Raw genomic sequence first — 15,175 nt, forward strand, 5'->3', positions numbered from 1 at the left:
AGATAGCTTTTATTTTGGGTTGTCGTTTGATGTTGTTATTGTTGTATTTGGCTGAAACTTTTTTTATTAACAATATCAATATGTACAGTAGCATTTGGTCCCATCATAAATTTTATAAACATAATGTTAGTAAAAATGTCAGTTTCTCCACTGTTATTTATTTATTTATTCAGTTTTAATGATTATTGCAGAGTCTCCATGAATCACTTTCTTTTCCCTGCCATTTCATTCTAATTATCTCTGTGTAACACACAGTCCAGATGCAGCAGCACTTCATGATATAATTACAAACTGGTATCGGAAAGGAGAGGGGTTATTGCCTTTTGTAATTATGAGTTATTGAAAAGCAGAGTTTGCACATGAAGGGGCGTTGCAGGGTAGTCGAAGATAAGGAGTCCTCATTCTGCAACCAGCATCTCACATTTATAAATAATAATGAATGATAGCACTAACATATGGTTAACATTAAAACATTACAACTGTCCCTCCCCATGGTTCTAGTGAAAGCTGCAGACAAGCAGGCAGAGTTTGCCATTAATAAATGTTGCTGGTGTAAAAAAAAAAAAAAAAAAAAGATGATTGAAATTGATTTTTAGGTTTTGAGTGTATTAGGAATTAATGATACAAATGTCTGAGGGATTTAAAAGCTCGCTGGATGAAGCCAAGTGTGGCCATCAATTTTGAGGAGTCAGCCAGGTGTGAGGGCTGTTAAGACGTTCACAGAAGCATGCTGTATTCGTCAGCCAGGTCTGCCAAGTCTAACACCTGCGGCTTGTGGAATATTTTTCTACACTGCGTTATCTTTTGCCAAAACTGTGCAGACAAGATGGGGGAAGGAAACAAATTGGACAAAAGGATAAAGATATACAAAGTGATACAGAAAGAGGAACAGACAGTGTAAATACATATCGAAGTCACTTTAATCCTGTACCTCTCTCACAATTACATTGGCCAAATGGCCTAGTATGCTAATGAATCCATTGCTTACTCCGTATACATACATGTGCCATACACCTGAACCACTTTACACTGCATGCATGCAAGTATATCTGTAATGACAGCTTATAAGCATGTGCGTCATTAAAAATAGCTTCTTAGCGCTGTTTAATCCTGAGCTTCATTCAGACAATCCTCGTGTGATTTCTCACACCTTCTTTGCATTGCAAAATACATGCATATGAATGTTATAATGGAGAATATTAATGTGAAAAATCCTCAAGGATGATAATCAGACCAGCTCATCAAGTGAGCAATTTTTTCCTACATGGTCTAAGGACCATGGTGGATTTTTATCTGACCTGTGTTAATTGGTGCTTCTACACATACACAGCTGCAGCTATTAGTTATTCATTTATTTATTGTGAAAAAGATGGAGTTTGTGAAATTGTCTTTGGATATGAGGATTATCTTATTCAATGTATGATTTGACTAACACAACACTAAAGTCATCATGCAGCTATGTGCAACCAGATATTTGCCAAATTTAAACTTATACTTGTTTCTCTTTTGTTTTTTTTGCAGGTCCCCTTTGTATGAACTAACATGGACAAAGTGGTCATCAGTCTCCTGCTTCTGGGAACCGCAGTTACGATGGTCCATGCATGTCCCAAATACTGTGTCTGCCAGAATCTGTCAGAGTCTCTGGGGACTCTGTGCCCCTCCAAAGGCCTGCTCTTCGTCCCACTGGACATCGACCGGCGAACTGTGGAGCTCCGGCTGGGTGGCAACTTCATCCTCAAGGTCACCACTCAGGATTTTGCCAACATGACAGGCTTGGTGGATCTCACTTTGTCCCGCAACACCATTGGCACCATCCAGCCTTTCTCTTTCATTGACTTGGAGACCCTGAGATCCCTGCACCTCGACAGTAACAGGTTGACTGAGCTGGGACCGGATGACCTCCGAGGTCTGGTCAACCTCCAGCATCTCATCCTCAACAACAATCAGCTGAGTCGGATCTCCGAAGCAGCCTTTGATGACCTGTTGCTGACACTGGAGGACCTGGATTTGTCATATAACAACTTGCGCAGTGTGCCTTGGGAAGCCATCCGCAAGATGGTCAACCTCCATCAAATGAGTCTGGATCATAACCTCATCTCCTTCATTGCTGAGGGGACTTTTACCGATCTGGATAAACTGGCTCGTTTGGACCTCACCTCCAACCGCCTGCAGAAGCTCCCACCAGACCCTATCTTTGCACGTTCCCAAAGCAGTGTTGTGATGAGCACTCCATATGCACCTCTGCTGTCTCTAAGCTTTGGCGGAAACCCATTGCACTGCAACTGTGAAGTGCTTTGGCTTCGAAGGCTGGAGCGTGAGGATGATATGGAAACCTGCGCTTCCCCTGCAAGTTTAAAAGGGCGCTACTTTTGGTCTGTTCGTGAGGAGGAGTTTGTTTGTGAGCCTCCCCTGATCACGCAACATACGCACAAGTTGCTAGTGCTGGAAGGCCAAACAGCTAGCCTGCGCTGCAAAGCAGTTGGTGATCCAATGCCATCCGTGCACTGGGTTGCTCCTGATGACCGTTTGATCAGCAATTCCTCCAGAGCGACAGTATACGAAAATGGCACCCTGGACATTACAGTCACAACATCCAAGGATTACGGTACCTTTACCTGCATAGCTGCCAATGCTGCTGGGGAGTCCACAGCCTCCATAGAACTGTCAATTATTCAACTCCCCCACCTGAGCAATGGTACAAACCGTACCACACAGTCCAAGTCTGGGCTTTCTGACATAACTAGCTCTACCAAGATCAGTAAGGGGGAGACTAAAGCTCTGCCAGAGAAGGTGGTATCTGTATCAGAAGTGACCGCTGTCTCAGCTCTGGTCAAGTGGACTGTTAGTAAATCAACTTCAAAGATCAAAATGTATCAACTTCAGTACAATTGCTCTGAGGACGAAGTCCTCATTTACAGGTAAGAGTTCATGAAAGTTCATGGAACTAGATTACATCCAAGTAGGAGTTGGAACCTTTCTGGTCAAAAGTGTAAATTAAGCTTGAGGTATAATCTTTAACTTATTCAGCTCGGCTTCTTGAGTCAATGGCTAATTGTTTGCAGGGTACACACTTGAGACAGTCAGTCTCTTTGAAATGTTACGCAGAGATCGACATTAATTTCCCTTAATCCTTCTTGAGATTTTTCCCTTAAACTGACAATCAGCGAGGATGCTGCTTTCACAAAAAAAGAGAGAGAGAAGCAAATGCACATTTTTAAGAAAAGTGAAACTCATAGTGAAATCCTTGCCCTGAACCATTAATTAGAAATCCAACAAAAAAAGGGATTATAGACTTCCATTTTAATGTATCCTTCTTAAGCTGCTCAAATCCATAAAGTATAAGCTTGGAGACTGCAGCTCTTTGCTGCTCTTTGCTGGTCTGGAGATCTTTGGGCTCTGTGAAATCAATTTCCTATGTCAAATGAGACAGGGAAAGTAGTGACATTCAGCAAAAATAATTGAGCTAGAAAAGAGCAAATAAATAGTTCAGTTTTTATAAGTCCTGGATGCAATTCCATAGGATACAATGTATCTTACAGCTCTTAGACATTTTTCCACATTTGCCATATACATTATGTTATGCTCTTTTACACAACTACATTGAATATCTCGGAATTCAGTATCCCCTTGGGCTCCAGTGGCTTCAACATACTTAAACACATTTACGGAGCCCTCCAGAGAATGACTACCCTCAGTATGTTTACGGCATCAGAATAGCGTGAAAATTGGTAAAATTGCCTATTGTGGATAGCAGTTATAGTCTTTTTTTGTGTCAGCTACATGCTTCCACAAATAGTGATAATTGATGGTGAATCCCTTTAGCAACACCTCATCAGATAATGTATTCTGTCCCATAGCCCTACACAATTTACCTGTACTGTGCATTCCAGCAAGAGCCTTTTAATGAAATATAATTGACAGAATATGTGAAGGCAAAAGGCTGGTTATTAGCTGGGTATATGAGATTAGAAATGTACACAGTATTGAAGAAAGATATTACTTTGTTCAAACACTGTGAATGCAACTCACCATCCCTGCAAATTCAATAATAAGGTGTTTATCTGATTTTCTTGCTTGCACACTCTGCCAGTTTGTCATGCCAGAGAAAAGAGAACAATATGAATTTTCAATATATTTTTTCCCTCAGTCACTGACAGATTGGAATACGCATCCACACTTCTAGTAAAAGGCTTTATGAATTTTCACTAATGTCTAAAAAAATTGCAAACATAACGCTAATGTGGCCTTTGTAAACTGCATCTTTTCCTCAGTTGTTGAATTTCAACGGCTAAATAATGTCTTTAAAAAATTATTATTTTAATGGCATTCTTGATGTTAGTGTCAGTCAAGAATCATTAATAACATTCACTACAACATATACATTTATTTGTTTTGAATTCTGATTCTGGCCATAAATTTTAAAGTATTAACTTTTGAATTTGTCCTTGTCATCTGATGTAATGCTTTAAACCTCTTTCTACACTATTGTCTACTAAGAATGAGGTTTATATACAGTAGAAAAATGACCTAAAGAAATCAATTTATGTACTGTTATATAATAAAGGCTATGCAATCATTTTGCATGTCAGAAGACAAATTAGAAGCTGGAAGGAAAAGATAACGTGCACAGAGAGGCCAACTCCTGTTTTTGAATTAATATTGATATCACTCATTGCTTGCACATGCACACCTATTGTGCTTCTTTAGTTGGCCGACACAGTTTCCCAGGGCACTGCCTGTAGTCAAGCAATGGCATGATTAAAAATCAATAAGAGCCACGTGGGGGAGGAGAAAGATTGCATGAGTTGTCTCAAACACGTGAGGCAACGCAGCTTCTTCCTGGTTATGGAAAAAGGCAGTTAAGGATGAATAATGGACTGCAGCCCCACTGGTGTCTGGGCTCTGTAGTGGAGGGATCAAAGCTATGGATGCATGTACTGTAGGCGAACAGCGAGCCAACAAGTGATGGGTGATTGAGGAATCTATTTATAGATAACCATAACAATATGGTTATTAGTCCTCAAGAGCCATTTTATACCCATGTGGTATACAGTATGTAAGAGCCATTGATTGTTACTTCATGCTTTATGATATATAAAGCGGTGGTTCCCAACATTTTTGTCAGATCTTCCCCCACAGCCCTGTCTGATAAGCTCAAGCCCCTTCATCAACAACACACGCTATGTTCCAAATGTGTTCAGTTGATTAGATTTTAAACTATAACTATTCAACACTATCTGTTTTCTAAAATTATTACAACTCCTTAATCATATGAAACATACAAGAATTTTTCATGCTTTTGCTGGTCTCTTGTTTTTCAGTGGGTTTGGTCAAGTTTGCAGTTCTACTACTACCAGTGGGAGAGGCAGAAACTATAAAGTTTCAACCATTTATCCATTACTTTAAGCTTTCTATTTCAACTTCTCTGCTTGCTTACTGAATAAGTTTCAGGCACTCTGGATCACAGCATGTGTTATTCAAGTGTTATAGATGTTGTCCTCCCAAATACATGTGTGTTGAAATCTATATTTTATAATCATCTTTTCAAGTTAGCTGAGCTAGTCCACTTTCCATGTACCCCTTGGGTACTGCAGAGGTACCAGCTGGGATGTAAGACCCCTGGTTGAGAAGCACTGATTTGCATTTAGTGGATTACTGTTCAGTGAAGGTTCTCTAAAAAATGACCATGTTCAATCAAAGGATAAGTGATGCATACAAAACCCTTTTGCTAGACAAAAATAATGATTTTTGGACAATTCTCATGAAAAGTTCTCGCTCTCTACAATATCTATGGTCAGGGACAGGTCATGGCTATGGCAAATAAACTATGGTTAAGTTTAGGCAACTAAAACACCTGGTTAGTAGTAAAGATCATGGTTATGATTAATAAAAAGGCGAACACTACACGCACATCCAAAACCCCGATCTTTAGGACCGATGGTTAAAAATCATGAGGTTCCAAGTTGTTCAATATGGACTTAATGCCTAGTAATACTGGGATGTGCATACAGAAGAAAATGTGCAAATGGTCCACTTAAGTTTGACATCTCAATGATGTTCAAGTTTAATGTGATAAGATGTGGTCAGTAGAGTTAATTACACTTACAGTATATGTCAACAAAAGCTACAACAGTGACAACATTGATTTAATTCAAACAGAATTTACACATCACCCTGTGTAAACATTCAAAGTGTAATGGCAGCACATTCGACGAGTCAAGCACTGCAAGAAACTGCACTGGAAGTCATACACAAGGTGCTGAAGCGAAGGAAGACAAGCAAAATCACACCGTGCCTTGTCCAATTGATGTCTATAGCAGTTGAAAGAGAGCCTCTGATATAACCATAAGGAAAGAAGTGTTTAAATATTCTCAGGGGTATTTAAATCTCATCATGCCATAATGTGACAACCCCAGTGTTTACTAATGAAACGTCTCTTTGCGATCTATATTCTAGACAGATGGGTTTGATGGATAAAAGCTTCTATTGCTGGCTCTGTACACAAAACAAACTGCAGTTCCTACAGCATTTAATTTATTGGCAGTACATCTTGGGATATTAACATCCTGCAGCATTGACTTTCAATTTCAGTCAAAAGCAGCGAGGCCTACTTAATCAGTCATATTTAAACATCTGGAATAATAACCAAGTGGTTTGAAACAACTTAATGCATGTTAAATGAAATGTACAAGAAATTACATTGAGCAAAAACAATATTCATTGGCCATTGAATCCTTACCTCACTACTATTGTTTCATGCATATCAAATGGGACAGGTACCCCACAGAGTTGTGTTAGTTCACCAGTTCTGTTCACATTATACACAAATGAGTTTACAAGCAGCGACCCTAGGAACCACATTCTAAAATTTTCAGATGACACTGTTACCCTCAGCCTACTGCACAAAGACATAAGTCCTTCAGCCCATTTCACTGAAATAGAGAATTTTGTGCAGTGGTGTGATGCCAACCATCTCATTTTAAATATGAGAAAAACTGAGGAGATGGTACTGGACACTAGGTCAGTGGGGGATCATAGTCCAGTGGTCATACATGATGAACCAATCAATCAAGTCTGCTCCTACAAGTACCTTGGCATTCACCTGGAAAACACCTTCGGCTGGAAGGCCCATATTGAAAGTTTGTGTTCTTGTTTACAGCAGAGATTATATTTTTTTACACAGACTCAGGGTGTATGGGGTGGACCAAAGGATTATTTTATTAGAGAGCATAGTCAGGTATGGGATGTCAGCATGGTATGGCAATCTCTCTGTACAGTTAAAATGTAAGCTTGCTTGTCCGGTACAGACTGCCTTGAAGGTTATGGGGTGGAATGAACACCAGTCCCCCTAGTCAATATATGAGCAGTCTGTTCTCAGGCAAGCACAGAGAGTAGTGTCTGATCCATGTCATATTCTCCACACCGAGTATGAGCGCCTACCCTCAGGCGGACAATACAGACTACCCCAGTGTATACTCAACTGTTTTAAAAACTGATTTGTGCCTACCTCAATTACATTTTTAAATAATGTTGATCAGGCTGCATGGTTGTGCAATAGATTCGTGATATGATGAGAAGGGTTGTGAAATATGTTGCTCATTCTTATCAATAATCGTGTAATATGTGTACTTTGTGGTTGTGATGTGCTGCAGTATGTGTTGCTTGATTTATATGTTGTTTTTTTTAATTATTACAACTATGGAGGCAGCTATATGTCATGTGTCATGTGTGCAGCATTTCAGTCCAAGACAAAATTCCCTACAGGGACAATAAAGTATATCGTATTGTATATACCGGGACCAATTAAGTAATCTTTCTGATTTACTGTGCATATAAATAGCTACTTAGCATGCTTCATTTTTGCTATTTCTTTGATCTGCCCCAGCGTAACAGACTAAGCCAGTGTTGCTTTTAACACAAAAGTTCTCTACCCTTGTCTTGAACTGCCATAGCAAAACTTTGTATTTTTAACGCAGTCTCTCTCTGTTTGTAGGATGATTCCCATGAATAACCGGGCTTTCGTAGTCACAAATCTTGTCCCAGGGATGCAGTATGACCTGTGCGTGTTGGCCATCTGGGATGACACTGCCACCACCCTCACTGCCACCAACATTGTCGGCTGTGTCCAGTTCATCACCACGGAGGACTATCCACAGTGTCAGTCTCTTCACAGTGGCTTCCTAGGTGGCACCATGATCTTGGTCATTGGTGGCATCATCGTGGCCACGTTGCTCGTATTCATCATCATCCTCATGGTGCGCTACAAGGTGACCAGTGGCATCCAGACTAATAAATTACCCACTGTGAGCAATACATACTCACAGACCAATGGGGGGTTGAACAGGTTCAACGGAGCCCCACCACAGGTCAAATCCACAGTGGTGGTCATGCGTGAGGAAATGGTAGAGTTCAAGTGTGGATCCCTCCAGAGCAGCCTCTCTTCATCCTCATCCTCCTCTAACTCATTAGACAGCCAAACAGGAAGAGGGGCTGGTGATCGCTACAGCATGCAGAGCAGTGAATGCAGCACCTTGCCCAGCAGCAAGTTCAGGAGGCACGGTGCCAAAGCACGGCCAAACCTGGACCACCTTTTAGGGGCCTTCACGTCGTTGGAGCTGCGAGGGGTGTCAAGGGACCACCAAGGGGCCTCTGGCCCTTCTACCACTCCCAATGCTATGATGACAGTGGCAATGGCACCCCTGTCCGACAAAGAACCTCTGCTTGGAAGGGCTGAGTCCACCACCATGCTGGGACGTCTCCTAGGGATGCCCCAGGAGGGTAAACCCAAGAGGAGCCATTCATTTGACATGGGTCATGTGGGGACCACACAGTGTCGCAGCAACTACCCTCGCAGGATCAGTAATATCTGGACTAAGCGCAGTCTGTCTGTTAATGGCATGCTGCTGCAGTATGATGACAGCGAGGACGAAAAGCCCACTTTTGAGAGCTCTGAGTGGGTAATGGAAAGCACAGTTTGAGTGCAATTAGGGTAACTGTGATGTCCATGGCTAAACAATAAATCTATATCAGGAACTAAAGAAACAGGAGTGCAGAAGGTGGGATGTTCCATAGGGAATCTGCCTTTGGGTATTGCATGAAGTTCATCCATGTGAATACTGTCTAAGTAATTATGTGAGAAAAGACACTCAAATCGATAGATTCCTGGCTATGATCTCAACTCTCTTGACAAAAATTGTTTGCATTTCAAAATGACACAGAATCATGGATTGTGCAGAAATGGCCTGTATGGAATAACTCCCTATACACACGGCACATGAGAGAGAAAAACAGAAAAGATAGATGAGAAATTCAAAGTGGATTTACTACATCTTTATCAAAAGAATTGAATGCCAAGAGGATTTGCCTTGACTGCGGTGAACTGGATGTACATCACAATGTCTTGGACCCTCAGCATGAAATGGGACTACTTCAAGAGTAGAGAGAAGGACTACAGGAATAGAAGAATGGAAAATTCAAACAAAGTCATTTTTATTTTCATCTGGGTTTTCTATCATTTTTACTATTTATTATTTGAGGTGATTCATCAGCAGGCAGAGGCGCAGCTCTTTAATGAGGTTGTCAGTGAGGATCAAAAGCACACACATATACACACACACAAGCTACCCCCTTTCATAGAGCCATTTCACATCATTCAACAGTATTTTCAGTCACATTTCAGTCAGTCACAAATAGACAACACAGCTCATTTTTAAATAACAGTATGTACCATGTGGACCTATGCTCTAGATATCAGTGACACTGAAACGCAACAAGCCAGTCTTGTATTTCTACCTCAGGTTATGTATCATATGAGGTTATTTATATAAGAAAATTAATGGAAATACAACAAAGCCCAAATACACAAGATGTATCACAAACTGCTCAAAACACAAAGTTTCTTACTTGTTTGCAAAATACTTCAAATAATTAAGTATCCACTTGATCAAATTCAGTATATTTCCAGCTCAGGTTGAAATCCTGCTGTGACAAAATGTCCTTTTGAGTGCTTTGATACTCTACCCATTGGTTAATGCTGATGACAGTGGTCCCTGGAGGCTAAAAGGCCATTGATGTAAACAGAATGTTTGCCTCAGGGTGTGGTTTCAGATGTTATCAGCACATATTATAGTGGCCAGACGTGAATAGTCTTTGAAATCCATCAAGCCCACTTAATCATTTGCTTGAGCCCACAGCTGGATGTATTATTCAGCTGTAATTCTCTTTAGGCAACACAAACAAGACAGTATGACAATTACTCATTTAGCCAGGTTAAATGGTGAAATGAGTCCAAATCGGCATTCATTAGCCTGGTAAAGGTCATTATGCTGCTTGGGAGAGGACGTTTAGTGCAGAAAAAGAGGAGATAGATCATTTATTAAGGGCCAAACAGCTGAAAACTCTCTCTGGAAATCTATTTCACCAGATTACGTGATACAGGACCTTTGTTGGTTTATGTATTATTTGAATTGATTCAGCGGAGGAACCATTTATCTTTCATTCTCTTTCATACAGGGCTGTACATTGCAGTAAGATACTTTGAATTAGTGGCTATTCAGATTAATGCCTAACCAAGACATCCCTGCACATTTTAATGCCTTTCTCAATATCCTGTGGGTCTCAGCTGTATTTCAAGATGTGGGTTGTTCATCATTTTTTATTGTTTTCTTCCCTAGGTGTACCGTTCTGTATATTGGCATTTTTTTGTACAATAACTGGGTGAGAATGTAAAGGGGGGAAAATCGTGCAGTAGTACTTTTATTTTCATGTGAAGCAAACAGTGAGAAGGTGCTTTACTGTGGTGTACCAACTTGGTCATTGTTAGTTGACTGACTGAAATGGGATTTTATATGAAACCACACAAGGCAAGTGAAGGGCTGCCTGTTGTTAAAGGGTCAGTTCACCCAAATTATAGAAAAAAACATTTTCTGACTTAATGTACCGGTATGTAGCTGTGTAGATAGTCTTTGTTTTATTACCCAGGTTTTGAGATATACTTCGATTTGATTCCTGCCTCCACAATACAATAGGGTAGGGTTTGGCAATATAACGATAAATGAGACATGAGACAAACGTCAGAGATTTGCCCTACTGTGTTTGTCATGGTAACTATGCCTTTTAACATCTCTGGATGTATTAGACATTGTGGGTAATACTGCAAATCAATGAACAGGACTCCTTTATGATAGTATGGGATTTTTATATGATTTCTGCATCAATGTGCAACATATTGGCCACAAGAGAACACTGATATGGACGATTCTGCAAAACCTTAGATTAGGGGAAGGCTGGGACGAAATTACAACTTTTTTGTAATTCCCTCTTTGCACAAAGATGCATATATTTAGAGTAACAATATTTTATTGTGAGCAACATACATGTCCTCTACCAATACAAACAGTTTTTTAATTTTATTTTGGATGAATTAGTCTGACGCAATCAGATTGGAAATTGATGTTGCGCATTGTTACTTTCGCCCCTCTCTGTTGGGATAAAAGAAACACAAGCATAGAACAAAAGTAACAGTTGGATAAATCAACCACAAAACAAGTAAGTACTTAATATTTCTGGCATATAATGCTCATTAATGCTTCAGTTAGTCCTCTAAGCAAATGCCCATGTTACTCTCAAATCAATTTATCATGTTAAATGTCGCTATTGTATGAAATTGGTCCATTGCGTCAAACTCACCTTAGTGCATAATCACCATTTTCTCTTATGAATAACATTGGGTTGGAATTTAAGATGTAAGATGTTGTTTCAACCATCACAAATCCTTACCAATCATGTGCGCTCCATCTCCAATTTATGCGTAGTCCTCTCTTTTTTATTAACAGCAAGAATAGTCGAAGCAAAGATAATCAATTGAATAAATGGAGCAGTAAGGCTTCACTCAAGGCAAGTTATTCAAGAGAACTTTTTCTTTTACCATTAACCTATTAATATCAGTTGTATAGACACAAAGGTAATCAAATAATAAAACTGATCAAGGGCATTTTCATTCAGTTACTTGTTCAGAACATCAGCCTACATTAAAAATAATACAAAGTAGCCTTGAACAATGGATGGTGCACAAACATTATTATTCATTGTTTTTTGTTTTTGTGTGTGTGTGTGTGTGTGTGTGTGTGTGTGTGTGTGTATGTGTGTGGTTGTGTGTGTGTGTGTGTGTTTGTTATTTGTTTTCAAGTCACATCTGGACTGATGAGACCTCTGTTGGCCTTCCTCACACTAACTCTGGGCATTTCCTGCAAACATAAAGAGCAAATAAATACATCTTTAATAATAGCAGGACAAAAGTAACACCATGTTACTTCCATCCCTGTCAACTTTACCCTGACTAGCACCAAAAATAGGCTTGCATGATAAATTAAACCTTCATTGATACTTAGTCTACAGAGAGGTCTAACAGATGATATACAATTACAATCTTCAACTAATAAACATTACCTTAAAAACAGAAAACACTTCCATTTTGTATCTTTTACTTATCTAGTGAAAAATCTGTTTTTCTACTGTAACTCTTGCAAAACTACTCAGATTGTGCTGATTTTTGGATGCGGACTCAATGGCATGCACCTCATATGGACTTTACAGCATATCCCTGACTTCCGTGTCCTTACAAGAGAAAAGGTCTGTGTTGCTACCGTCTCCCCCGAATTTTTTGTCCCAGCCCTCCCCCACATCCAATGCCAACTTTTAAAAATACCTACAATATGGCAACTATGGTATGGTAAAGGTTAGGATAAGATTGTATTTGTGGAAAGTAAACTGTGTTAATGTTAGGCCCCGCATTAACGTTGGATTTGATGTGCCAATTCACCACCCTGACTTCCACACCCTTACTTTTGAATGCTGGCATTTGATGTAAATCATGAAATGTGGAATCGTCCAACATGACCATAATTAAATTTAATGGGTAGACCAAAAACTGACATCACTGATGCTACAACATTACCATATCACAGTGCCTATCAATATGAATAAATACATAAGAGAGGATTTCATCCTTATCATCCACTCCTACAGTGGAGATGGAGGCATCCACAAAATCAAGAAAACATACTGTCAGAAGTTTTTTTCTACAGTTCCCATCATTTCTGAGAACATACAGTATGGGAAATGGAGACATTGTTTTATTGGTACCCTTCTAATTATTTCTTTCCAATGAATTGATAGTGTGACCAAAACAATGTTTAGGTCAGTGCTTAGCTGAACGTACAAAAATGTGATTTTTTTTCTGTAGGCAAATTATTGTGCAATTACAAACTAAAATAAATCATTACTACAGTTCTGACAAATTATTTGACAGAAAATATTTACACTAAAAACTGTCCACAGCAAAGTCTTTGGATTATCCAGAGTGACAGAGAGATTGTTTCTTGTAAGAAAAAAAGCTGTTCAATTTGTTATTCTAATGTTTAAATGCGTAGACCAGCAAAAACAAAATTCCATTCACCTCTACTGAATTGGAGTTAGGGCAGAAATCTTAAAGATGGGCATCACAAAGCATGGGCAAATACAATTGAACTATCTGCATGGCTTGATACCACTAGAAATGAATGAGAAAATATGTATTTTTTGTCATTTGGGTGAATTGGCCCTTTAGCATGCTATCTCTACTTGTGGCATCATGTAACATTCCCTTTCACTCTGCTAACTAAGAATACAATTTAAGTGTGTACTTGACTCCACATAGTCATGATTCTCACCTGAGGTTCTAGGACAAAAACAAGAAAAAAAAAACTGTTTATGTGTGAAAACATTTTGCTACAAAAGAATATAAAATATTGATTAATTCCTATGAACCAAACTGGCTCTTCTGTGTTTTCACTTCTTGCAACATCTCACAGACACTCATTATTTTATGTGCCTTGGATTACATACTAATAACATTTTTGGCACTCATCCCTCTGAACTGAAAGTGTTGGCCTACTGTGCCTTCACACAAAGTACAAAGTAGCTAATGGAGTGCCCTTCCCCTCTTGCTGTCTTTGTTTACTGTGGATGAGCCAAGGGTTTTCCTCCTGAGGTCCAGCTGCTGTAATCAGGCCAGTCACTGCTGACTCACCTTAGCGCTGCCCTTATTACAAATCACCGGTACATGCAGCTCCTGGCCAAAGCCCATAATAAGCCCTTAATTCATATAATCTGTCAGGAAAGGTGCTTACGGCAGCACAGAGTAAATATAATCTCCACAAGGGCCAAGCATTGCATGATAAGATAGTGATATGCACCTGCTGAAGACTTGAGGAACATGAGCGGTGGATAGGAAGGTTATTATTATCAGGCTTTGTGCTGTCAAAAGATAGAGAAGATATTTAAATGAAGAGAAGTACTGTTTGAAAAGACTATTCAAAAGTGTTCTGGAAAATGGTAAAAATGGCAGAATCTGTTTTACAAGAAAGTAATGATTTGATGTTTTCAAGAGGTAAGTCTGCCTTCATCTGGGAAACGTTCACAGCAGAGATCCAATCATTCTGTCAGCTTTACTTTTGTAAACAGGTGAGAACATGTCACCTTGATTAAGGGAGGAAAATGCTGAAATGCTGAAATGACAGCAGCCTACAGAAATTTGCAAAAGTGCCCCTTCACCAAAGCTGTTCTTTTTGGATTTTCTCACAATGTCCATTTCTCACTGTGATGACTGCATAGAAAGCAAACCAGAGTATAAATTTAAAAGAAAAGATTGACATTTTGGGAAATACACTTATTCACTTTCCTGCTGAGGTAGGCGTAAATATGGTGCAATCGCCAGCAGCTGGCTAACTTAGCTTAGCACAGCTAGCCTGGCTCAGTCCAGAGGTAACAATCTGCTAGCCAGCACCGCCCAGTTATTAGCATGTTGATCTCATTTGTTAAATCGAAGAAAAACTTTAGTGTAAAAATGACAAAAGAAGTTGTATGGGGGTTGTGTTGGGATTTTTGTTGGAGGGCCCAGTAACTTCCTGGAGGCTCCACTGGATAACAAGACTATAGCCATGCTAGCAGCTCTGTAAGGCTGAACTTACACACAGCTGTGCTTTGAGCTAAATGCTAGCACCAGCATGCTAACATACTCACAATGACAATGCTAACATGCTGATGTTTAGCAGGTATGTTTACAATGTTCATCTTAGTTTGGTGTCTTAGCATGCTAACATTTGCCAGTTAGCTCTAACCACACAGCTGAGGTTGG

At 39.6% G+C, this 15,175-nt stretch overlaps 1 protein-coding gene across 1 annotated transcript; it reads left to right on the plus strand.

The window, feature by feature from the left end:
* Positions 1–1,542: 1,542 nt before the first annotated feature.
* Positions 1,543–13,732, plus strand: LOC122997753 (leucine-rich repeat and fibronectin type-III domain-containing protein 2). The gene is made up of 2 exons (XM_044373936.1): positions 1,543–2,918; positions 7,994–13,732. Exons 1-2 carry the CDS (start codon positions 1,543–1,545, stop codon positions 8,976–8,978), a joined length of 2,361 nt encoding a protein of 786 aa, XP_044229871.1. The 3' UTR covers positions 8,979–13,732.
* Positions 13,733–15,175: the final 1,443 nt, after the last annotated feature.

This window comes from Thunnus albacares, chromosome 15, assembly GCF_914725855.1.
Source record: "Thunnus albacares chromosome 15, fThuAlb1.1, whole genome shotgun sequence".
NCBI classification, from domain to species: Eukaryota; Metazoa; Chordata; class Actinopteri; order Scombriformes; family Scombridae; genus Thunnus; species Thunnus albacares.